The following is a 27,096-nucleotide window of genomic DNA, read 5'->3' on the forward strand; positions in this document are numbered from 1 at the left end:
AATTCAGTGGCTTGTTTAAAACCAGTAGGAAGTTGGCCGGGCGCGGTGGCTCAAGCCTGTAATCCCAGTACTTTGGGAGGCCGAGGCGGGTGGATCACGAGGTCAAGCGATCGAGACCATCCTGGTCAACATGGTGAAACCCCGTCTCTACTAAAAATACAAAAAAAAATTAGCTGGGCATGGTGGCACGTGCCTGTAGTCCCAGCTACTAGGGAGGCTGAGGCAGGAGAATTGCTTGAACCCAGGAGGCGGAGGTTGTGGTGAGCCGAGATCGTGCCATTGCACTCCAGCCTGGGTAACAAGAGCGAAACCCCATCTCAAAAAAACAAACAAACAAACAAACAAAACAGTAGGAAGTTGTTAGGAATTAGGCCTTTAGTCCAGATTATTTAATTCAAAATCTTAAACTCTTCATGCTGGTATTTTGACAATGTTGATTGTCATTTCTGAATCTGATTCTATGTTACTGAAATTCAATATCCAGAAATGTATATAGTTCAAACTTATTTTCCTCTTTTCTTTCAATATTCTTTTTCTCCCAATAATCTTTTTGTTCCTATATTTTACTCAATTTGTTTTAGCTACTCTGGTATATTGAACCAGTATTTTTCTAGAGAACAGTATATAATCTCTCACTTTTTTATTCTATATTCTGAGTTATTAGGCAACAAAAAATTAAAGTATTTCTTTAAGGGCATCTTTCCATATTGGTATTTCCTGCCCTATCACACAGACTTGGCAAGTTCTTCTTGTGATTTAATCTCACTGGCTTGGTATTTCACTACTTAAAAAAATGCTGTCTGCACGTTTTGATATTTCACTGTGTATTTACAACAACAGTAGTTTGTGATAAATGTTAAATAAGATAGGTCATGCACCGATCACTGAGGAATAATACCGGTTAGACCTTTTCATTTCACAGCCTATTACTGCCTCTTGTTACGGCCTCATACCCACTCCCATTTCTACACAAAACAGCCTTGTCCACAGTCAAAATTTCAAAGTTTCCATTGTTGTGATGCTTAGAGTGACAAAACTCTTAAGGCCATCCTCTGTAAAGGCTCCTTGAATTTTCCTATTGTTCACATTAACCACCAATTAACGTAGCTCTTCATTCAACACATACTCATTGAGATCATATTCTCCCAAACCCCAAGTACCACTCATCACCCAAGACCACTTTCAGAATATTACTCATCTTACCACTTGATCACCACTCCTTGGAAGTTCACACTACCTGGCTATATACCCCTCCACTCCTCCTCACCCATGGATCTCAAGTGTGCCTTCCCTATCCTGTGAAAACTCTGGCCGCTGAAGCAGTGTGCCTCTTTGTCTCAAATGATACTGTTATTCTAATTTCCATGAGAGGGTAAAGAGTAACTGAGTGATGAAGAAACAGTGATAAGTATTGAAGTGAGTTAACTTCAAGCTTCCATTCTTAAATCCCTAATACAACTCATACATAAAATCTGCAGGTACTGGTACTGTTTCATCATTTTATCAATAAAAGATGAAGTGTTTATTAACCCCCAAAGAGGCAGTGCACCATACCAAGTGAGAGCGAGGGCTTTGCAACCACTGAGGCCCACGTTCACAGTCACTCACTTTCCGTGAGACCCTGAGCAAAGATACTTATCCTCAGTAAACTTCATTTACCTTGCCTGTAAAATGGAGATAATAGTTCTTACCTTACTTAACAAAGTGCCTCACTTATGAAGCATGCCGGAAACTGTTAGCTATTATTTATACATGATTGTTATTACTGATATTAAAAAGTGAGTAAATATTTCTTTTTACTGTCAGTTCTTTTTCTGAGACAGCTATTGCTGCCCAGGCTGGAATGCAATGGCAAGATCTCGGCTCATTGCAACCTCTGCCTCCCGGGTTCCAGCAATTCTCCTGCCTCAGCCTCCCAAGTAGCTGGGATTACAGGCATATGCCACCACCCCAGCTACTTTCTTTATTTTTAGTTGAGACAGGGTTTCACCATCTCAGCCAGTCTGGTCTCGAACTCCTGACCTCAGGTGATCCACCTGTCTCGGCCTCCCAAAGTGCTGGGATTACAGACGTGAGCCATCATGCTCGGCTCACTGTCAGTTCTTAAATACCTTCATGATAGCTACTGCTGCTCCCCTAACTGTGAGTATTGCTTGTACAGAAAACAGAACATGTATCTTCACTATAGGAGAAAAGGGAAGCTTCATGTAACATTTCAATGCAAAGTCATTTATGTTGAGCAGCTTAAGTGTCAGAATCTCAATGTAAACACTATCTGCTAATTAAAATTATGTCAGAAATAGTAAAATGTGTTAAGGCATGGACATCTGCCTATAAACAACTTAGAGTATTCTGACACAAAATATAAGTTGGTTTTAGTATTATTTTCTAATCTAAGTTTTTGCTTAGTATTAAAAGATGAGATATGGTTATGATTTTCCTTTCAGACATCTTGCAAAGGTATCAGGAACTTAAGGCAAATTATACCTTACATTTCAAAATGCAAAGTACTAATTTGTTTCAAAACAGAAACTTAAACAATTAAGACAGGTTTTCTGTTTTTTTTTTTTCCTCTGCCAATTAGAAATAATACACGTGACAAACCTAAAGAAGTTGCCCTCCATTTACATTCTCAAGGAGGCAGAGGAGTTCATCCCCAAACTCTGCAAACAAATGAAGAAAATAGCAGAATTCAAAATGTTTTCAACAACTCAAATATTAAAAGTGGAAACAGGATTTGAATATGATATTGCGCTAGGTAAGTCATTGATGCCGAAGAAGTTAGGAAGTACTTCAGGAGCTGGAAGCTTCTTTTTTTTTTTTTTTATTGGATTATTATTGCCATTTCCACTGATTTAGGGTGATGACTCTAAGTCTATGCAGTCACAGTCCTCACTTTTCCAAAGCATTCCTATAATTTCGTGTATTTATGCTATGGAACTTTGAGAAGTAATATGTTTTTCTTCTTCTTGTGGAACCCAAGCACTAATTGGCTGCTTATGTATACCTCCAAGTCTTCCAGCTTCTCTTAAGTGCACAGTCACTTCAATGTCCTCTGGAGACTTTCACTTTACCTCCCCAGCCTCCGACTCCCTTGATTTCTGACCTTCACTGAATTCTCTACTTCATTTGGCCTCTTATGACTGCTCCTTCTTTCACTCTTCATTCAGCTGGGTTTTTTTTGTTTTTTTGTTTTTTTGTTTTTTTTGAGATGGTGTTTTGCTCTGTCACCAGGCTGGAGTGCAGCGGCACGATCTCGGCTCACTGCAACCTCCACCTTCCAGGTTCAAGCAATTCTCCGGCCTTAGCCTCCTAAGTAGCTGGGACTACAGGTGTGCGCCACCACGCTCAGCTAATTTTTGTATTTTTAGTAGAGACGGGGTTTCACCATGTTAGCCAGAATGGTCTCAATTTCTTGACCTCATGATCCGCCCGCCTCGGCCTCCCAAATTGCTGGGATGACAGGCGTCAGTTGGGCTTATTAAATGCCTAGCCTTTCATTCTACCTACTCAAAGCAGGCTTACTGCAAGCTGTTGTGTAGTACATAGCTTAAGGTTTGGGGTGAAAAGGGAAATTATACCATAAAAAGTAGCATATATCAATATTAGAAATCACTGAACTAAAAAGTAACTAGTATAGCAGGGACCTGAAAACTACCACCTGTGAGCCAATTCCAGTTTTACTGGGGCACAGCCACACCCATTCATTTGTCTACTGTTTCTGGCTTCCTTTTATACTGTAACAGCAGAGCTGAGTAGTTGCAACAGAGACCCCAAAAGACAAAAACGTTTACTATCTGGCCTTTTAGTGGAAGACTTTGCTAACCCCTGGACTATATCTTACTATGAGAAATTTCTCACTGGCTACTTCCCCTTTTAGCCTGAGCTTTCCATCCTCTTCCCAGGCCTCTCTGATATTCTTCTCTTTGTTCAAATCTTTACTGCATTCTCAGGGTATGCAGTAAATACTGGCATTTAGACTCTTGGGCTTCTTGCAAATTCAAAACTCCATTTTTCTTTAACATATAGAGCAATTTATTTGGCTCTGGCTTACTTTGACTACACCCAGGAATCCTAAAATGTCCTATCCATAGGTGTTAGGGGCATTTTCAGGAACAAGATCATCATGTGCCCTAGAACAGAATTAGACCCGTCCTGTAGAAAGCAGAAGCAAAAGCATCAAAGTCATTACTAAATTTCCTTTCTTTATGTCCTACCTCTTTCTCATATACATGTGTATTAAGCTCAACCTGGCATGTTACATCTACGCACATCAGAAATCCTAATTGCAACAGATGACAGTGGAAGGGGCCACAAGAAAAGGAAAGGAAGTGGGAAAGGTATTTTATGGTTAACGAAAATATAAGTAGAAGCAATTCAAAGTTTTCTAAACACAAAGTTACAGATTACATCCTATTTTCTCCTATAATAGACATGAATTTGCAATGTCCTGTTTCTTATCTGTCTTCCTAGTCACTTTGCTTCCAGCTTATTTGTCATTACTGTTTAAAAACAAATGAAATATACATTGTTTCTTTTTTTAAATTCAGAATTGATATTTTACTTTTTGAAGCTTTAGTGTTGGTCTAGCCTGATCCTTCTCAAAAGAGCACACGCTGGGGGATACATGGCTAATGTACCAAGGGGATGTAAAAATCGTAAGATGAAAATGGCATGCTTTCCTAGAAAATATATTTTGTTAATGTTAATCCAGTAGTTCAAAGTAAAAATAGTATTATTTCAACACTAACACAGACACATTTACAAGGGAACAAACAACAAATAAATAATGCAGGAAGCTTAAGATAAAAGAAGACAGAAAATATTGTGCTCTCAGGAATGCTTTAAGTTATGTCTTCAAAGTTCTTGGGTGAGGCATTCATTTTCCTTTACTATCAGAGTGCTGGGGGAAAAGCCAGGTGGAACTGATTCAGGGCTAGCTGCTCAGGCACTAATTTACAAACAGACAAAAGAACTGCAGACTGTAAGAACAACAATGACTTTTACGAGACTTTTAAAAAACATTCCACAATGCTAAATTATTTGATTTAGCCTTATTTCTGTCAGATTACCCACCTGTAACACTTTTCCACCTTTCTTTCTTTCTAAATTCTCTTACCCAGCTCAGAATTCACACAATCAAGATGCTCTCCCAAACAACTCTAGTTCAAAATGATGCCTCTCTTTGAAACTCACATTTCATGACTACACCATTTAAAAAATAAACAATTTTAAGAGTGACATATCATCATTACTAAAAACAAGAAATAGGGAAAAATATAAAATATGTAAAAGTTATCTGCAATAACCTCTACTTAGTAGTATTCTTAAGCTTCTTTGCATATTATTTTACATTTGCACGTACACCTTGAGATTATATTGATTGTACAATATTGAATCCTGCTTTTTTCACCAAATGGCAAACATTTCTCCCATCATTATAACAGTACATAATCTATAGTCATTGGCATTTGATGTGTTGCTTTTTGCCTGTTAATGCTATTGCATTCATTTACTTGCTCATTCACTCTTCAAATTCTTAGCCATTTACAATATACCATACATTGTGCTTATGTGTGTTTTCTTTACCATGCTAAATTACCTTCTGATTAATAGAGACAATGTTTTTTTAAATCTCCCCAAATCTCTGAGTATAGATAATCAAATGAGAAATGTTCAGTAATCAATTGAGCATGTTAATCAATTGAGAAATGAATTTATGAAAATTTCATTTATCCTCATCTTTTTGAAAATATTCTTTTACATCAGAGTACACCTCAAGTTGTGTGCCCTGACTACTGATCACATTTTAGTAGGTAGAAAGTCCTTAAAAATTTTGTTTCAACTTTCCCTTTAAGATTGGAATTTGGACCACAGTGTTCCACCGGAACAAAGTGAATCACCTGTGTCAAAATACAGTAGACAAGATGTGAGTTAGAATCTGTGCCAAGCGTTAAGACCTGTGCACCCAGCTTCTGGGGCAGAGTAAAGAGGCAGGCTCAAAGTCATAGCTGTGTTTTGGACATGAGAGTGTTTGGAGAAATACTGGTAGCAGGTGATGCTGGGAAGTCCTATGAAATGGAATGAGAATGATGATGAAGAATCTGGTGGCAGTAATAACTGAGGAGCTGGAGGGCCTCATCAGGAGGTCTGTCCATTGGTGGAAGGATACCATTCCTGGCCTTAAAAGGAGAGGCTCCTGTGTGACTGGGGAAGCACTTGTACCAAATCCACTACTGTAGCTCATTCTTGACTGTAAGTAGAAGAGAAGGACATGCTTTCTGAGGATGACACCTCCAAGATGACCAGTTCCTATTTCTGCCCCGGCTACCACCATGGTTTAGAGCAAGTGACTCAAAAAACACTTGTGGTGTTATGAGTGACCTGTACATTTTCTAGAATGGAATAAGGCTCCTTATTTATTTAGTAGCACTACTCTGAGAACATTTTTTCTTTGGACAAAATTTAAAAGGGAAAAGTCAAGTTACTCATCAATCTCTCTCTTATCCCTCAGTGTCTCCATTTACACCATACTTTCTTGTGCCCTACATAGCAGTCATCACAGAGGGCAATAAACATCTCTAATAACCTTGTAATTTATATGGAATGCTAGCATTGTGATTATCAGTCTATAAAGTCTGGGTAATTCAATTGTCGACCATACTGTTAACTAAATGAAAACATCCTGTTATTTCAGTGAACGTTTTTTGACAAAGTACCGTAAAGATGAAGAACATCTCGAATAAAATTTTGGTTGGAAAGGAGCCAATTGATTTCAACAGAATAAGATCTGAGCTTCATAAAGTCTTTGAAGTGACTTCACAGAGACACAGACATGTGCACTTGAAGATACTGCCGCTTCCCCAGGACCTAGCAAAGCTCCTCCCTCTCTGTGTGCATCACTGTGAAACCCTCACCCTTCTGCCTCGTGCTAAAAGCACATACTGTCTACTCAGGGGAAAAGACTGCATTTAGGATTAGAAAATAGTTTGGATTACTTAAAGGAATAATATGTTGCCTGGAATTTCTGGTTTATATGCTGGTCGTTTTTCTTTTTAAAAATATTTATAATATAGAATGAGCTCATTAAGGAGAGCTTGGAAAATGAAGAGTTATGAAAAATAAGTAAGTCACATATAATTATGCTACCTAGAGATAACCACTCCTAATATTTTGATTCATTTTCTGCCTATCTTTTTTCACAAAAAATATGTGCTTGTTTGCACGCATACTTCCCCCCCTCAGTTTCCTTTTATTTTATAGAACATAAACCTATTCTTTTAAACAGCTTGGAGTGAAATATATGCAACATATTTTCTCTAGGGAGAAAAATTAATTTACTAAAAAGACATTAAGTGATTATGGGAAGAGTGATTAAGACTACTCAAGAGAAATATTTGGAAAATAAGCTTTGGGTATTTTCTAAGCTTTATTTCAAAAGTACTTTGTACTATGTTCTATATAAAAATATACTAAAAATGGAAATGAAAGAATAATTGTAATTATAAATGTAACTAGCTTACTTTTGTATGGATTCAGAATGTACTAAATTAACTTTTAAAAGCACAACTTTTAAAAAATTTATCGAAATAATAACCATCTTCTGACAGTTTTAAAAGAACGGACACTGTGCTCTTTAGTCCACATCTTTAGAGATCAAAAATTTGTTATGATATTATGGGCCATGCTAATGACCTCTAGAAAACATCAGAATATTTCTAGATACTGACTAATAGCTTTATATATGACTGCTACTCACTTCTGTGTAATTCTTTTTAATAGTTGCTTTAAAGGTGAATTCTGCCACATTTACTTTGACAGCAATATAAGAAGCGAAAGAGACATGAACCTGAATTTCAATTTAAAATTAAACCAGAATAAGAAAACTCCACTGATAAACTGCAAGAAAAAAATGCAACTTACATCACAAAGAATTAATGCTTTATTATTTAGAGAGTACTGAAAAATTCAAAGACCAAACTTCTCTCCACCCCACAAGAATGGGCAAAGGACATACAGCTAGGTCACCAAGAAAGAAGGGCAAGTAACCAGTGAATATATGTAAAGATACTTGATAAGATTTTGCTTAGTTGGATCTTTAGAAAATCTCTTATTTCTTGGGATTTTGAATAAGTAACTTTTAAAGGAGGACTAGAAACTAAATGCTTGGGAATTAATCTTTTTTAGAATTAAAATTCCCCATCACAAGAAAAAAAATCCTGTGTTCTTGTTTTTTGTTTTTTGGGTTTTTTTTTTTTTTTTTTTTTTTTTTTTTGGTCCAGAATGGAGTAGGTCAGTGAGCAATGGGATTAATGAAATGCCTGTGACTTTTGTTTTGTTTTGTTTTGGAGACAGGGTCTTACTCTGTCACCCAGGATGGAGTGCAGTGGTGCTATCTAAGCACACTGCAACCTCATCTGTAACTTTTTAATTGCAAGAAAACCACAAGATTTTTTTTCCATTACGTCAGTTATAATGCGATATATTGTATATGCTATGAGAAAAATACTATATTACCTAACTTGTATTATTAAGCAATTCTGCAGACTTTGACTTTATATCTTCATCTGAAAAGCAGGGGCTGGATACCAATTGCTCTCTGAAGCTATTCCTAGTCCTGACGTTCTTTGTTTTGTTTGCTTTCTTGGTACACTTAAGTGTGTAGTGTAAAGTTTATGATGATTAAATGAAACTTGCTGTCTCTACCCTTTTAATGAGAAAAGAATAAAATATTTTATTTTGCAAATCTACTTAAGGAATATAGTTTGTAATATGCTTATGGCTTCAAAGCCTTCAAAAGCCAAGAGGAAACAAAATACTACCCATTCCTTCTGAGAAATGCACTTCTTTCTGTACCTGAGTGTTTTCACAATCCCTGTGTTGGTGTGTAATGCCATGAAATGCTCTTGATGGTAACAGGAAAGAGAATCAGACACAGCTAAACATAAAGGTCAGTTGGTTGCAGGTGCTTAGCAGGTGTAAATAGAGGCCCATTCATGCTGCTACGCCTGCTCCTGAAAAGCATAATTTAAATACAGTATGCTAACTTAGGGGGCAAAAAACCACCTAACATCAAATTTTAAAAGAGTTGGCCACAGTTTAATGATATCCCCGCACACCAGCCTCCACCCACACTGCCCTTCATAAGGTCCTTAAAGGAGATCACATAGTTCTAAACCTGTCCACAAACACACATATCCTCCATTCTCTCCTTTTCTCCTCTTAGGCAGTTTGACAAAATCTTTAGGGGCAGTTGGAGAAAACACTAGTGTTTAATCTCCTACTTCATTTTTACCCCTGTTAAGGCCTCAGGAAGTTCATTGCTGACACCCTCCCCCCCATTTGAACTCTGACTAAAATGATCTCAAGGCTAAGGAACAGACCACAGGTATACTTCACAAGTAAGCTTACAACACCTGATTTAGGAAAGTTTGCTGTGCAGACTGCAGTAGCTCATCCCTTTTACAGACAGATTTCTATTTGTTTCCTAGGGTCTAAAATTATTTAAATCGAAATCTCTAAGAATTTTCAGGGCATTTAGTAAACTCATGCTGGGGGAGAACTGACAGAGACATGTTAAACGCACTTGACCACAAGAACCATTTATTTCATTCAATATTTACCAGCTATTCATTATACACCTACTATAGATTTTGGCACTGGAGATATTATAAGAAAACTCTATCCCTAACTTGGGGAACTTATCCAATACAATAGGGAACAAGATTCAAAACCATTCAAATGAAGCTTCAGTTGACTCAAATAAAAATAAGTTTTATAAATTTAATGTGAAAATCTTCGAGTATGTTAAGAATGCCTTCATTAACCCCGGAGACAGAAATTTTACTGATTAGAAGGAAATTTCAATAAAATACCAATCTTTGAATCTAATCTGACACCTAAAACTAAGAAATCAAACACTAGCCACATGTTTCTTCTATAGTTTATAATAATTTTTCTCATGAGAAAAAATATATTTTTCTTCCATGCCTGAAAATAAATGGAGAATTTTTAATATCTATTGCTATGGAGAACAATAAATAAGACTATCTGCTTTCAGAAATGAGTGCTGTCATTGAGCCACAGAACATGTCTGTCATGTCACTCTTTCGTACCATACGTTAACAGAAATAATAATTTCCCCTAATGAGTTTCCTATTTACTATCTCCTAAATTATACCTCCTTTAATTGCAGTCATGGAGTGTCTGAATTTTATAATCCAAGATACTAAGATGTTTATTTGACATACCACCACAATTAATGTCTTGTATTCTCAGCCAAAAAAAAAAAATAAAATTTTTGTTGGTCTCACAGGAAGATGAAATTTCATGGTTTGATGAACTCAGAAAGTCTTCAATATGTCTCGGTGATAGAATTGTGTTAAAAACATTTAAACTCTATAGTTCTATAAGACCCATTTTTAGGGGTATACACTGAGCATCCAGTTCCTCACCGTCCTCTCATGTGCTAACTCTGGGTAACACAAATTCTACTCTCATAATTCTATAAACAAAACAGCTCTTGATACAAGTTTGATTTTTAAAAATAAATTTTTATTTATCTTACTCTAAATGCAACACAGGGTCAACACAGAAAACAGAAAACTGAAAAGCACAAGGAAAGTGAAATATCTATAATCTTTTCAACCATTGTTAGTTTTGCTGTATTTCTAACTAGTTTCTTTTTCTTTCTTTCTTTCTTTTTTTCTTTCTTTTTTTTGTGAGACAGCATCTCACTCCGTTGCCAAGGTTGGAGTGCAGTAGCGCGATCTCGGCTCTGCAATCTCTGCCTCCTGGTTTTAAAAGATTTCTGCCTCAGGCTCTTGAGTAGCTGGGATCACAGGTGCCCACCACCATGCCCAGCTAATTTTTGTGTTTTCAGTAGAGACAGGGTTTCACCATGTTGGTCAGGCTGGTCTCAAACTCCTTATCTCCTGATCCACCTGCCTCGGCCTCACAAAGTGCTGGGATTACAGGTGTGAGTCACCCCACCTGGCCTAGTTTGTTTATATATATAGTGTTTGTATTAATAAAAGGAATGCCAGAAGGCACATGCCAATTTGGACTCCACTTTTTCCACTGACAATTATATCATAGTTTCTCATATTTGGTATTCTTTTGCAATACTTGCTGCATAGAATTCCATCACACAAAGGTAACTACCAGAAATTTCTTATTACTTTGCTAGACACTTAGGGTTTACATTTTTTCCAAAATTATAAATCTTTGATCAGAGCTCTGATGATTTCTCTGGGAACTGACAGCCTAACAGAAGTCATGTCCACTTTAAGACTTTTAACTTACTGAAAAGTTATGTTAAAACCAGAGTGCTGGTCCCCCTGCAACACATTCACTCACATTGGCTGACGTTTTAATTCTCTGCCAGTCTGAGAGGAAGAAATGTCAACTCTTTTTGTTTAATCTTTTAATGCCAGTCACATCTCTTTTTTCCCCTTTTCCCAGTCACACTGGTTTACTCACAACTCTACAGATCAATCCTGCTCATTCTTAATTTTCCAGCATTGTTCCTGAGACTGTTTCACAAAAATAGAAAGTTCTCCCCCTTATCCACTTGACCTAACAATTTCCACCCATCCCAATCCTCCTGCATTTATTGCTTCCAGGAATTTGGCACTTAGGACACCCTTGTCCTTACATTGTTCATGCATGTATATTTCGTCTTCAATAAAACATTTAGTCGCTCAAGGACAAGGGCCCCACAGAGTCCCAATATGCCAAGGGCCTGATGTCACTTAGTAATTTAGATTCCAACGGGGGACCTCTCCAGGGAGGAGAGCAAAGAGCAAATTACCTTAGGGGCTGGGAGTGCAGGAGCCAAACCTTTGAGACTGAAAACAAGAGGGCAAGAGACGATTCAGTAGCAGGCATTCAAGCAAGAAAAACTCAAATATTGTTCCTAATTATGTCTAATGGCAAATACCTTGTAAGGGCCCAGGCAGTCCGGACAGCCTGCAGTGCCCCAGGATGAAACCAACCCTGAGGGCTGCTGGCCCACAGTGATGCCCACCCTGGGCTCTGGACACGCCCTATCTCCTCGAAAGCCAACGGGCTGCCCCTGCTCACCGAGGCCCCGCCCAGTCGTCCGCCGATTGGCCCCACCGCCCCTATGCCGGGACTCAATTCCGTCCCGGGATTGCCCAGGCCACGCCCACCTGTCAAGCGGCCCTGGACACTTTTACGGTTTGGGGAATGTTGTGTCCAATAACCAGACTCAGAAGGGACTTCCCTGCTCGGCAGGCTCCAGGTTTCTCTGATCACCTCCGGATACATTACGGCGTTTCCCATGCCGTGCATGGCGCCTCCCGGCCGCCGCGAGCGTCCCTCTCCTTTCCGGCGCTTTCCTGGGTTGCCTCTGGCGGCCCTAGTGTTGCTGCTGTCCTCCTGCTCCGGTAGGATCCCGGGGCGGGTTCGCGCGTCAGCCGACAGGCTGGAACTCTGCTCAGTCAGTCGGGCAGGAGGCGCGGGACGGGGCTGACCGTAGGTCCTGCCTGCTTGGGGTAGAGGGAGAGGCCAGGGTTCTCGAGGCCAGGGTTGCAGTGCGCAGATCCCTGGGGTGTGTGGCGGGGGATGCGGGGACCACTTAGAGCCCGAGGTGAAGCTTTGTTTGCTGGGGTGATGTGCGCTGCCGGCCTGTGCGCACAGGTGCGCAGGGTCTGGCTGCACCCCCAACAAAAGCGTGCACCGGGTTTTCGGGATTGAGCATAGTCCGCAAGCAGAGCGCGGACTGGTCGCCCCTAGTAAGGGCTTGCTTTGGCGTGCACGGATGCGTAGGAGTGTTGCTAGGGCCCGTGCTGTGCAGGTGGTGAGAGTTTAACCTGTGTTCACTGGGCGGGGCGGTTGGTGCCTTGCTGAGCGGGATGCTCCTTAGCGCTTCGGCGGTATCGGCGAAAAGTGCTGCAGTGGGTCCGTCCGCTGTGCCCCAGGGGCTGGGCTGGCATGGGCTGTGCTGGGCGACCAGGGCTTGGCCTGGTGTTGAGAGCGTGTTGTGTGCAAGTGGCCTGCCCTGTAGAGGTCACGGTGGGCAAGACAGCTGTTTGCTTTGAATGGAGTGACCGTGGACTCTGGATCTAGTGGGGGCATGTTGGGTGAGAGCAGGTTCTCAGTGCCTGGGGTTAGAGAGGGTGGTAAGGGCGTGCCATGCGATTTGCGCCTTCTGTGAACAGTCTCTGTGTTTCCTGAGATCGTATTGGTTTTGATTTTTAAGGGGCTGCTTTTTTTGGGGGGTGGGTGGATCATCGAGTCATCTTCCTGTTCCCAGCCAATATAGACACTATCTGATTCCATTACCTCATGGCTTTTTGACACCATTTTCCTTCTTTTCATTAGTTTGAGTAATGTTTGAGAGATGTGAAGCAACCCAAAAAACGCTGGTAACCAAACCTAGTGAGAAATTAGTATCCTAACAAAGGAAGGCAAATTATGTTAATCTGGTTTTCCCCTGCAACTCATAAACTAAAGCTGAAGGCCCATCCTGCTAAATTTGTTTTGTATTTCATTGAATGGAATCAATACTTTTAAAAATGCATACTAGGCTAAATCTTCCTCCATTGTGTGGTAGAATGATTATTTTCAATATGAAATTTGTTACAATATATTCTTCACACTGTTTTGTGTTGGACAGCAGTGGACTTTGAGCACCAAATTTTTCAAATAGCTACTATGAGAGACATATTGTGCTGGGCGTTGTGGTCACGTGGATGAAAGGAGTTGGCCATGTTAACTATTAAACACAAAAGCAGGTGAGAGTTACCTGGGAGGTCCACGCAGGGGAGATTCCAGGGGAAGGTGACTGATCACTGCGGGGAGGCAGAAAATTCTTTCCAGAGGAGCTGTTGGGTGGATTAAGGAAGACAAGAGTTGAGCAGGAGTAGTAGCTACTGGCCACGAAGGAAGAGTATTCAGAGCAGAGGAAGCAATGTGAGCAAACGACACCAGTGGCCTGCCAAGCTACTCAGTGTGGCAGAGTAGGGCAAAGGAGGCAAGAAAGAAGGGAGAGGACTAAATCACAGGGTGAGTGATTCTGAAAAGCAACAGGCTCTTCTGGAATAAACAGTCACCATCATCATAAATTCAGACTTAGGCATTAGTACCTGTCCTTTTAGGGCAGCTTGAACCTTTTGTTTGACTTAACACAACATGAACCCAAACTAGGGTTGTTTAAATTTCCCCAGGCACAGTAGCAGATGATTTCTTGAGGACATAATTGCAGACAGAGTTTATCGGTGTCAGCATGTGGGAGCTCCACGTGAGTGGCAATTATGGGAAGCAGTTTGGTAGTGGTTCAGCAGTGTGGCTCTGGGAGCCTGGTTGATTGGCCTGCCTCCTAGGTCTGTCACCTGACTGGAATGTATTCTTGGGTTCTGATTGTGATGGGCTGGAAAAGTCTCTAAGCTATGTTAGGAAGCCTTAGACATTATCCTGAGGTCATTGGAGAGCTATTGAAAGGTATCTATCTTGGAAAAGCCTTGATTACTCTGTCACATAAATATTGCTCTGGTATCAATGTGAAAAAATGAATTGAATGAAAGGTGACAAGATAGGTATGGAGACCTATTCAGTTATGTCATGGTAATCCAGATAAAAAATGACAGTGGCTTGAATGACAAGTAAAGGATAGAACTACGCAGACTGAACGAGCATTTCAGTTGTGAAAACATAACTTGTTTGTTGGGTGTGTGTGTGTAAAGAATTAGAAGTGGCACTTGGGCCTCACTGTGTTGTTTGAGATAGTGTGACACCCAAGTAGAGCTGTGTGGGGAGGCAATTGAATATGTAATTTTGGCAACCCAGCTAGAGATCTGGGATGGAGAGATACCCAGCTGGGAGGCAGTGGTAATGAAGTCACAGGAGTGTATACATTCACCCAGGGGGACCCACAGAATGGAATCACAGGAAGTCCTCAAATAGACTCACCAGGGATATTAACTTGATATGAGCCAGAGGACAAGCTGCAAACCAGAGTGATGTGCTCTCCTAAAAGCCAAGGAGAGAGAACTTTTCAGCAGAAGAGAGTGAGGACAGAGTGATCAATGGTTCTCATGTTATCAAGAGGGCAACTAAAACTATTGAAGAAGAGACTTTTAGGAGGCATTTAACAAGGAGGAGGCCATTTAATGACTCGGAAAGTAGTTAAAGTGATTTTTGTAGACCTAGAAATGAGTGAGAAGTGAGACATGAAATTGAAATATGTACATGTCAGAGTCTATGTTTTATGGAAGTAAAAAAGGTTTTAAATAGATTGGATAGTGGGAGAAGGAGCAAGATGGTCAGGTTTTATTGCAGTTTCAGTTGTAGTCAGATACCATGAATTTCTGGTAATGCCAATCTGGGCAGGGCTGTGGGTATGCATGTACATTAGAGTTAATTTTTTGCAAGCAGGTGTGAATGTACAGAAATTGAGCAGTTCAGTGGATCCAGTATAGATAATCAATTCACTTTACTGAAACTCACCTGGAACTTTGGAGAATTTTCTGACTGTACCTATCTTATGATATAATGCCATCTACTGTTAAAGTATAGCTTAATATTATTTAAAAAGTATGGCTTAATATTAATTATAAAATAGCTAGAAAAAATAAGTCAAGATACTGTTTTTTGGAGGTAGGCATGTTTAATTTGCAAATCTCCATAGGAAGAAAATCCAGTGTTCTGAGCAAGAGAATAATTTTTTTTTTTTTTTGAAATGAAGTCTCACTCTGTCACCCAGGCTGGAGTGCAGTGGCACCATCTTGGCTCATTGCAACCTCAGCCTCCTGGGTATAGGCAATAGGTTTTTAAGGAAAACATCTGACATATGTTTCCATGTTTTCAACGTATTGCCTATAGATGCACTGCAAGACATGATATATAAATAAAATGTTGGACAATGTATAGAGAATTTTAGAATTTAGAATATGACATGAAATGAAATATTTCACATGATTAGAATTTTCTTGACCAGTCTCTCTCAATCTGAGGTAGGACCAAGATCTAGGGAATATGAAAAAACGTGCTCCTCAGAGACCAAAATAGATCTATCTTCTTTGTTCCTTCCCCAATAGAAGAGGCTTCTGCATTCTTTTGGCCCTTTAGGCTTTTACTTGATGTCTCCATCATCTTATTTTACAAGCCCACAGATAATTTCAAGAAGATGAATTGCCATAGTGTTGCAGGACGAGCCTTAGACAGAACCCCTCGGACACTGTAGAGAGGAAGGAAGAGACTTTATTCAGCTAGTTATGGAGCATCCATTGACTTGTGTCCAAAAAAGCCAAGCTCCCCAAAAAACAGTTTCTTTCTCTTTTTAAAGACATGCAACCCAAGGGGGAGCAGAGGTAAACCTGTGTCATTACCCATTGGCTGGACATCTGACCTTACAGTCTATGGCTTTCATTGATTTGCTAATTTACATTTAGTGCCTGGGGGAAGGGGGAAAGGGGAAGAGCTACAAAAGTTAAACAAAGGCAGTAAATTACTTAGTGTCAGAGCCGTTCCTGATGGGAGGTCTGGTTTATGCAAACATGGGGTACAAGACTCAGGGAAGGTCCTTGGGCCACAGGAAAAATATTCTTTTGCAACATTTTTAAGGCTGATAGAAAACACAGGTACCAGTTACAGAGAACGGAGTTATTCTCTCAGCCCTTGGGCCCTGCCATGGCCAGGCCAGTGAGGTCAGCATCTCGCCTGACTACTGACTTCAGTTTTTTGCTATTTTACTTCTTTTACCAGCAAACAGCAGGCAGTAAATAAATGGCTCCCCCGCTACATTTCATCTCATTTCCCCACTTTGAAACTCTCACTATTTTACTTTTTTAGTGGGAGTGCTCACCTTCATTCTCACTGTCAGAGTCTTCTTGTGAGACTGGTCGGTAGTGATTCACCTAATAAACTTGTGCTGAGGTTTTCCCCTGGACCAAAGTGGTAGTAAAGCCTTTTACCAACTGAAGAAACAAGAGCAATAAACAAGGGAGCAATAAGCATGCTCCTATTACCAGCAGTATGCCTATAGCAATGGTTTTGAATCCTTCTATAGCCAGAAACCCCTGCCCAAACATAGACCCAGGGCCAAACCCATGCCAAATGTACAGGAGTACATGTGCTAGTTTTATCATGTCCCTTACAATGCTTTTAACTACCTGACCCTGGTCATCTATCTGTAGGCAGCAGTTGGTTAGGCTGAACTTTCCACACACCCCTCCTTCACCTGGCAGCAGATAATCTAAAGCCAGTCTATTGTGGTAGATGGCGTTTCTCATCTGGGTTTCCTGCCAGGCCAGGATGGTTAGAGCCTGGCTACTTTTGTTGGTTAGCTTTTCCATAACAGCTTGTAATCAAATGATTCGGTTAAGCATGTAAATTGGAGTACGATAACCCCACGAACTATCTTCTGCCCAGGCAGCAGGCCCATAGTACTGGATTATTCTTTCAGGGGGCTATTCATCATCTTTCCAATTGCCTATAACCAGGCTTCATTTATCTTGTGAGGTGTAGACAGGAAACCCCAAAATCTCTCCAGTCTTGATGGGTAGTAAAAAGAAGGAGGGCTCAATAGTACCAATAATACAACTACCTGTCCACTGTTCTGGCAGTTTGGTGTAGCTCTATGCCTACATATCCAGTATAAGCCAGGAGGTGCTACCCAGTCCCTATGAAGTTCTAGGTGAGTCCAATCAGCCTGCAAACTGGGCAACTTTTTTTTTTTTGAAATGGAGTTTCCCTCTTGTTACCCAGGCTGGAGTGCAATGGTGTGATCTCGGCTCACCACAACCTCCTCCTCCTGGGTTCAGGCAATTCTCCTGCCTCAGCCTCCTGAGTAGCTGGGATTACAGGCACGCACCACCATGCCCAGCTGATTTTTTGTATTTTTAGTAGGGACGGGGTTTCACCATGTTGACCAGGATGGTCTCGATCTCTTGACCTCGTGATCCACCCACCTCAGCCTCCCGAAGTGCTGGGATTACAGGCATGAGCCACTGCGCCCGGCTACTGGGAAACTTTTGAAAGGGGTTAACTTCAGTTCAGTTTAAACTCCACCAAGTAGTTGTTCCACTGGATCCACTGTATAGTTTTTGTCCTAAACAGTCTAGTTTTCCCACCAGGACTGTCATGCCTTTTCCTGTTCTGGCTAGGCGGTATTGCCCAATAATGGAAGTCTTTAAGACCCAGAAGTTGTTACTTTTAGTTTTTTGTCCAGAAGTTACATCAGCAGCTGGGTCTGCCGGCACAAGCTCGTGTGCCTCCCACAGCCACTGGTCTCCCGTAGTGGTCTGTCCACATACATAACAAGAGTGTCCTTTTAAAGTTTTGGCCACATTTTCAGCCAATTGGAAAAACAAGTTCTTTTCTCTCTTAGAAAGTTCTGGAAGTACATCATAAAAAGTCTGAAACATCAGTTGGGGAGATTGCCTCTGGATTTCTCCCTAGATTAAAATGATAACTTGAGGATCCAGCCCTTTCCCGTCAATTCCCATGGACACATATTCCCCTTTTCTCCAACAAGGGTCTAGGGGGTTGGTGATTATTAGTTCTAAAGGATTTTAATGGCCAGAGGTGCAGGAGGAGTTACTTTTTCCTTTTTGGAGGTGGACTGGGTTGTTTTTTTCTTTTTTCCAAGTGGCCCAAATAACACATGACCAGTAATCACAATGTCTGCATAATCCTAGCTCACAATAGATATACTTATGTTCTGCTGTATAGCTTCTTTCCCAACTAAGAGAGCCACATCCTAACCCCAGCTTGTTGCTATTAATGGCTGCACAGGCATTAAATTTTAAGGTAATCTGCTTAGGAATTCCCTTTTCCTCAGTCTTAGTAATTACTTTACTTGTATCATTTAGAAAGGGGCTGGTCCTTAACCTTATTTCGAATATGTGGACACCGAAGGCTCAGATGGGTTATAACAAACATCAAGTTGCCCATTCCCCGGGCTGCACACCCTGTATTGGGTAGCATTATATAAACAAGTTCCTTTTAGAATTTCAGTGCATTCATAATAAACATAAACAAGAGGACCTTTGTAATCTTTTGTCCCACCTTAGCGACCTTCTGTATACACTGGGAGCAATCTTTGGATTGGAGATTTACATTAATTAAGGTAGTAAGGACACAAGTCCACAGTTCAAAAGAAGGAAGTACCTGTCCCATGCTGGAAATCCTCATGCTCCGGCCATGCACAGACCAGTCAGCTCCCGGGGTGTGACTGGAGCAGAACTTGTTGTCTCAGCTCTCCTTAAGGTGATTTTGCACGTGTCATGGAGATCTGGCTTTACTTCCCAGGTTTCAGGTGCTGCAGGTTTCACACAGCTGTGATGGATCCATGCAGGAATTCCCTCAACCTTTCCGGAGGTTGGAGTGGTTGACAGTCTGGGGTCCTTCCACCTTGGCCATAGGGGAGCCACGTTCCAGTCCTCGATCCAAACTCAGTCACCTGGTGAGAAAGGGTGAACTGGGGAGAATAAGCTGACAGGACATTTTCATTAACCCATAATGACACTTTTTCTGCTACTTTCCCCAAGGCCCATAATTGCCAATGGAGTTCAGTCTCTCCGAGTTCCTGGGGGGTTCCTGGGAATCCTTGAAGGATGGGGAGAGGCCTATGGTAGAGGATTTCATAAGGGGAATACCCAGTTTTCTTAGGAGTGCAGCTAGTCTTAAACAAAAGCATAGGGAGGACCTGGACATTTAATCCTGTTTCCTGACACACTTTCCCTAAGCTATTTTTAATAGTCCGATTCATTTGCTCCCCTTTGCTTGAACTCTGAGACTGGTAGGCAGCATGTAACTTCCAGCTGATTGCCAGTATTTTTGCTGTGTTCTGTACCAGGTTAGCTACAAAGGTGGGCCCGTTATCTGAGCTGACTCGCAGGGGCAGTCCAAATCTAGGAATGATGTCTCTTAAAAGCACACGAGTTACTTCATGGGCTTTTTTAGTTTGTGTCAGGTAGGCTTCTACCTATCCAGAGTAGGTACATACCAGAACCAGCAGATACCAATTACCTCCATGCTTGGGCATCTTGGTGAAGTCTACCTGCGAGTCTTTAAAGGGAACACTTCCACAAGCCTGAATTCCTGTTGGGACCATTGGTCCTTGTCTGGCATTATGCTGCCTGCCCGTCACACACCACTGGATTACTGTTTTGGCTAGTGCAGACAAATGAGAGATGTAAAAATCTCAGCCTAACAGTTTTTCAAGGGACTCTTGACCAAGTTGGGAGGTTTCGTGGACAGCCAATACCACTGCAGGTCCCAGCAGATGTGGTACTGCAGCCCGTCCATCTGATAGGCATATCCATCTTCCCTCCATTTCTTTTCCACCTTCCTTTTGGAAGAAGCTTTTTTCTTCCTGAGAGTAGACTGGCACCAGGACAGGAGCCTGGGGCAGTAGGGGAGCTGTGACTGAGCCCAGTAGGGAATGGATGCTGCTTTTCGGGCCTCTGCATCTGTACGAGCATTTCCCTGTGCTACTGCAGTGGAATTTCGCTAGTGTCCCCGGCAGTGTACGACCACCACCTTCTGGGGCTTCCATGCTACTTCCAATAGCTGCAAAATTTCCTGTTGATATTTTATTTCTTTACCCCCAGAGTTAAACACACCCTTTTCCTTGTACAACGCTCCATACACTTAGAGAGTGAGGAATGCATACCAAGACTCAGTAAAGATGTTAACAAATTTTCCTTCACTCAGTTCTAGGGCACACATTAGGGCCATTAACTCTGTTCATTGTGCAGAGGTACCCTGAGGTAGTGGCTTGGCCTCTATAGTTGTGTCTAGAGTTACCAGCATATATCCAGTGCATCGTTCTCCTCGGGGGCTGACAGAGCTGCTCCCATCCATATACAGTCCCCAGTCTGCCTGTGTCCACAGTTGGTCCCGCAGGTCTGGCTGACTAGAGTAGATGGAGTCCAGCACCTCTATACAATCATGTGTCACCCAGTCCTCCGACACAGGGAGTAGGGTGGCCGGGTTTAGGGTATTACAAACTTCTATGGTTATGCGTGGGTTTTTGCACAACAAGCCCTGGTACGTGGTTAGCCTGCCATTTGTAAGCCAATGGTGGCCCTTTGTGTTCATCAAGGTGACCACAGCATGGGGGACTTTTATTTAAATTTTGTCCTAACGTTAGCTTGTCTGCATCCTGTGCCAGCAGAGCGGTAGCCACTACCACCCGTAGGCAGGGGCCACCCTTTAGAAACCTCGTCCAGTTGTTTGGACAAGGTACGCCACTGGTAGAGGCCATGGGCCTATGGCCTGGGTGAGGATCCCCACTGCCATCTTTTCTCATGCAGACACATACAGAGTGAAAGGCTTTGTTAAGTCTGGGAGCACAAGGGCCGAGGCGGACATCAGAGGGAGAAGGCCTGTTGTTGCTCTGGGTTCCACCTGAATGGCTCTGTGGCCTCATACAGAGGTTTGGCTAGAACTGCAAAGTTAGGACAGTTTGCAAAATCCCACGGCCCCCAAGAATTCTCAAACCTGTGTCCGGGTCTTCAGTATCAGCAAGCTGCTGATGACTTGTTTTCTCTCTGGTCCCAGGCTGTGCTGTCCTTGCTGGATAGTAAATCCCAGAAAACATACCTGTTGTTGGCAGATCTGGGCCCTTTTCTTGGAGACCATGTATCCACAACTCTCCAGGTTTCTGAACAATGAGTCAGTTCCCCGGATACACCCGACTGCTGCTGGGTGTCCCAGCAAAAGTTCATCCACGTACTGAAGCAGAACACAGCCTATGTCCTTGGCAGAAAACCTTTGAAGGTCCTGGTGCTTCCCCGAAAATGGTTGGGGAGTTCTTAAACCCCTGGGGAAGTCAAGTCCAAGTGTACTGCATGGTTACACCTGACTCTGGATCTTCCCACTAGAAGGCAAACAGTTTCTGGCTCTCAGGGGCTAGCCAGATACTGAAGAAAGCATCTTTTAAGTTCAAGCAAGTGAACCAGCTAGCCTCAGCTGGTAGCAGTCCTAGCAACCTATAGAGGTTAGGAACCACGGGGTGTAAAGTCACTGTCACCTTGTTGACCAGACGCAAATCTTGCACCAGCCAATAGTCCTTGGTACCTGGTTTGGGGATGGGCAGGAGAGGTGTATTCCAAGGAGACTGGCAAGAAACTATGATTCCAAATGCTTTCAAGCATCTGAGATGGACTTGGATTCCCTCGAGGGCCTCCCTTGGAACTGGGTGCCGTCTGTCTTGTCTAACTGGCTGTGCCTCTGGCTTCACTTTGATAACCACCGGAGTCTGGTTCACAGCTAGTCCCAGAGGGTTGTCTTCTGCCCAGACCTGTGGCCATTGCTTGGCCACGGCAGGTTCTATCCCCTGGCCAGGTTCAGTTAAGAAAAGCCTCCATTCTTCCCGTGGGACTACGAGAGCCATTACGATCACTGTTTGAGGCAATTTTAACTGTAAGGAACCCTGGTTTGTAAAAGTGATGGTGGCTCTTAGTTTGCTTAACAGGTCCCTTCCCAACAGAGGCAGTGGGCAGTCTGGCATGTTCAAGAACTGATGCATAATTTCATGGCCCCCTACAGAGTAGGTTTGTGGTAAGCAGAAGGCCTGTTTCTCTGAAACTCTAGTTGCTCCAATTATATCTATTGTCTTGCTGGACAAAGGGGCTCTTGGCTGAGTTACCACCAAATGCTCAGCTCCAGAATTGACAAGGAACTCAATGTCTCTGGCTCCTACTGTCATCCTGACCATGGGCTCCTTGGGGGCGGAAAAGCCTGGTCCCCATCAGTCCAGCAACCCTTCTGCCAGGTTGAACACAGCTTCTTCTTCCTTTCCTTTCCTAAGGCCCCTTGCTCCAGACATTCCTGCTTTTTCTTTTCTTTCTTTTTTTTTTTTTTTTTTTTTTTTTTTTTGAGACAGAGTTTCACTCTTGTTACCGAGGCTGGAGTGCAATGGCATGATCTTGGCTCACCACAACCTCTGCTTCCTGGGTTCAGGCAATTCTCCTGCCTCAGCCTCCTGAGTAGCTGCGACCACAGGCACATGCCACCATGCTCTACTAACTTTTTGTATTTTTAGTAGGAATGGGGTTTCACCATTTTGGCCAGACTGATCTCAAATTCCTGACCTCAGGTGATTCACCCACCTCAGCTTCCCAAAGTGCTGGAATTACAGGCATGAGCCACCACACCCGGTTCCCTTGGCTACTATTGAAGTATTATTCTTCTTTTATGATCACATCTATGAAGTATATTGGAGAGAAAGAGGAAGCAGAATGAGAACTTTGACATGGCACAGTGGTTTATACCTGTAATCTCAGCACTTTGGGAGGCTGAGCTGGGCAGATCACCTGAGGTCAGGAGTTTGAGACCATACTGGCCAACATGGGAAACCCAATCTCTACTAAAAATATGAAAATTAGCTGGACATGGTGGCAGGTGCCTGTAATCTTATCTACACAGGAGGCTGAGGAGGGGAGAACTGCTTGAACCTGTGAGGCAGAGGTTGCAGTGAGCCGACATCGTGTCACTGCACTTCAGCCTGGGTGACAGAGCCAGACTTCGTTGAAAAAAAAAAAAAATGGTATTTTCTCCATTGACTTCGATGCTGCTGTGGTCTTGATCTCCAGGTCAATGCAATGACCCTGACAAGTTTCCATTTGCCAAGCCTATCAACCTAACTGTTGAGACTCCGTTTCCCATTGGGACATATTTAAACTACAAATGCCTCCCTGGTTATTATGGAAGACCGTTTTCTATCATCTGCCAAAAAAAGTCAGGCTGGACAAGTGCTAACGACAAGTGCAGACGTAAGTAACTCTGGAGTGGGAACCCCTCTGTTAGTCACACATCTGTAAGATCTGATTCAGTTTGTTCAAATTTTGTAACTGAGTTACATATGACAACTAGTTTACCAAGGTGCAATACATATGAAAATTATTCTTGCAGATCATACCTTGTTAAATGGCTTTGAGTTCCTGGTGCCTTCATTACAGGTTTATTTCATGAGAAACAGTCATCGCAGGACATGACTGAGGGAAAATCCCATCCACTGGGGGTCTCCCATTTTCATGACTAAAATTAAGTAATGAATGACTTGGGACAAGAAAGAGAAGTGGATTAAATAACCAGAAGATGAGACAATCTTGGGCTTTGAGATCTTTGGATTATGCCAATTGAAGTTAATTACAGATAATAACAGTTTATTTTTCTGGGAGGCATAATATGGAGATGAAATAGATATGAACAGGAAGTTTTTTGAAAGAGAGCTGATCCTGAAGCAGTCTGGTGAGTTTCCTCAATGTGGCAAAATCTATTGAACCATCAGAACTGCATGTATTCTTCAGTAAGCTATAGGCAGGTTGAGGCCTTATATACTAAAACAAATATTTCAGTTTACTCTACTTGGCTCCAAAATTCTGTTTCTTCCTGTAGGTAGATCATGTCGTAATCCTTCAGAACCTGTGAATGGCATGGTGCATGTGATCAAAGACATTAAATTTGGATCCCAAATTAATTATTCTTGTAATAAAGGGTGAGTTGGCAGCAACATCTCTTGGTTCAAGAGTTCTAGGACAGCCATACTGCCTTCTAGTCACATCTCAGAAAGGACAACTAAGCTATTAACATCTTCTCTTCAAAGGGTTGAACACAAATGTTTAGCTCCTAACTGAAATGAACAAAGGCATGACAAGATTGGGGGAAATCATCCGTATCCTTGCTGGAAACCAAGGCAGTGCATATATGAAAAGGGTGGCATTCATTGGGTGGGAAGGAAGAACATGGGGGAAGATTACAGGCAAAGCACACAAACAACCCTAACCCAGGGCTGGAAGAAAGAGCAGGCCATTGAGCAGCTGTGTGAGAGAAATCTTAATGGTCATAGCACAAGTAGTTTGCTAGGACTGCTGTAACCGAGTACTCCAAACCCGGCAGCTTAATACAGATGAAGTTTTTGAAGTTCTGTTTTGGAGCCTGGAAGTCCAAAATCAAGGTGTTGGCAGAGCCATGCTCGCTACAAAACCTGTAGAGATGGATCCCTCTTTGCTTTGTCAGCTTCAGGAGCCCCAGGCCTTCCTTGGCGTGTGGCAGCAGAACTCCAATTCCTGTCTCTGTCCTCACATGGCCGTCTTCCCTCTGAGTCTGTGTCTGCACGTGCTGTTCGCCTGTCTGTGCGTGTCTGTGTCCCAAGTTCTCTCTTTCAGTAAGGACATCAGTCAGATTGGATTAGGGACCACACTAACAACCTCATCTGAACTTGACTGCCTCTGCAAAGACCATATTTCCAAATAAGGTCACACTAACAGGAACTAGGGATTAGGATGTCTATATATTTCAGGGGTGAGGGGAACACTGTCCCACTCTGGGCCCTGGGGAGAAGACTCCCAAAAGTCTAGACATAGTTATCCATATGCCATATGTGGTTTCTGGTGATGAAATGATCATGGCTTCTCCTGAACTATGGCTTAACTTTATGAACCCACAACTCTCTTTTCCCCAGGAGATTGAAAAAGATAGGGTAGGATGTAAAGGCTTCAATCTGTTCAAATGAATATGAAAGTCCCTGGCTCCCTTTAAAATAAGTATCATAGGTTTTATCTCTCTGCCTTACTTCCTCATAAACATCCTGAATGAGAAAAGTTCAAACCATTATTTGTTCAATTTTGTAATCTACTTTGGCAGACAAGTTCAATAAATTAAAATATTCTTTTATCTGTTCCCCTTGATCAGTGAACATAAAGTTATCTTTTGACTCATATTTAATATGTTCAGTACTGCAACACTGAACAATAGTATGGAGGAAAAGATGCCAACCTCAGTTTGAACCTGCTTCACCATTCCTATCCCCACCCCCATGATTAGAAAATCAAAAGAACATTTTGAGAAATAACCTCAGTGAGGTCAAAAGCCAGAGGAGGCTCCAGGATCCCTTGTTCCTAAGAAAAACAGGCAGAAGCGGGTACACGTATAGGATTGCAGCCCTTCTTCACTTCATTTTTTCATATCCTCCATCCTTGTATGTATTTCTGTTGGCAGTGCAACTGAGAATGCTTTCATTTTGGTGTTATACTAGGAAGTGTTAGAAAGCAAAATGAGGCCAGTGTGGTGGCTCATGCCTGTAATCCCAGCACTTTGGGAGGGGGAGACAGGCAGATCACCTGAGGTTAGGAGTTCAAGACCAACCTGATCAACACGGTGAAACCCTGTCTTTACTGAAAATACAAAAATTAACCGGGCGTGGTGACATGTGCCTGTAATCCCAGCAACTTGGGAGGCTGAGGCAGGAGAATTGCTTGAACCTGGGAGGTGGAAGTTGCAATAAGCTGATCTCGTGCCATTGCACTCCAGCCTGGGTGACGAGAGTGAAACTCCATCTCAAAAATAATAACAAAAAAGTAAAAATGATATTGAAGTCATTAATAATCACAACATAATCACTATTATAATGTTAACAGCGTGTCAAGTGTCTTCAAAAACACTCACTGTTCTCTCGCTATTCATGTGATCTCCATCTGGCACTGTTTTGTTGCTTGAATAAAGCTTTATGCGGCCAGGTTTTCCTACATATTCATAAAGCAAAGTTCTCAGCTCTACCTATAACCATGACTGTTATTTGACATTGCTTCCTTCCTTCATGTGTAGTACTACCAAGTTTGATCCAACCCTCACTGTGGCCAGTTATACCCAACCATCCATCACAACAGAGAATCTCAGGTGAAGTAAAGCAAATGTCATGAATTCTTCCAAATGCATGGCACACTTTGAACAGTTTGACACATACTAATTGAGAATTGCTGACTTTAACATTTCAAATACAAAATAAGTGTTCAATTCTTTTTGGTCAGCTTAGATTTCCTTTGGTTCTAGTTATGAATCATTTTCTTCTTTCTCTTTCTTTCCTTCTTTCCTTTCTATCTTTGTCTCTTTCTTTCTTTCTTTTTCTTTTCTTTCTGCCTGTCTCTCTTTTTCTTTCTTTCTTTCTTTCTTTTTTTTTTTTTTTTTTGACACAAGGTCTTGCTTTGTTGTCCAGGCTGGAGTGCAGTGGCATGATCAATGATCACTGTAGCCTCAGCCTCCCAGCTCAAGTGATCTTCCTGCCTCGGCCTCCTGAGTAGCTAGGACTACAGGAATGTGCCATCATGCCTTGCTTTTTAAATA

At 41.9% G+C, this 27,096-nt stretch overlaps 1 protein-coding gene across 2 annotated transcripts in view; it reads left to right on the forward strand.

The window, feature by feature from the left end:
* Nucleotides 1–27,096, forward strand: part of CR1 (complement C3b/C4b receptor 1 (Knops blood group)) — a 158,346-nt gene that overhangs the window by 75,800 nt on the left and 55,450 nt on the right. The window contains exons 1-3 of one of the 2 annotated variants that reach the window (XM_074385113.1): nucleotides 12,305–12,410; nucleotides 23,568–23,747; nucleotides 24,373–24,472. In XM_074385113.1, the coding sequence (XP_074241214.1) occupies nucleotides 12,305–12,410; nucleotides 23,568–23,747; nucleotides 24,373–24,472 (386 nt within the window). Of the gene's footprint in view, nucleotides 1–12,304; nucleotides 12,411–23,567; nucleotides 23,748–24,372; nucleotides 24,473–27,096 lie in introns of those variants that run through there. The other variant, XM_074385115.1, reaches the window with a different exon arrangement.

This window comes from Saimiri boliviensis, chromosome 14 (assembly GCF_048565385.1).
Source record: "Saimiri boliviensis isolate mSaiBol1 chromosome 14, mSaiBol1.pri, whole genome shotgun sequence".
In the NCBI taxonomy this organism is placed as follows: Eukaryota; Metazoa; Chordata; class Mammalia; order Primates; family Cebidae; genus Saimiri; species Saimiri boliviensis.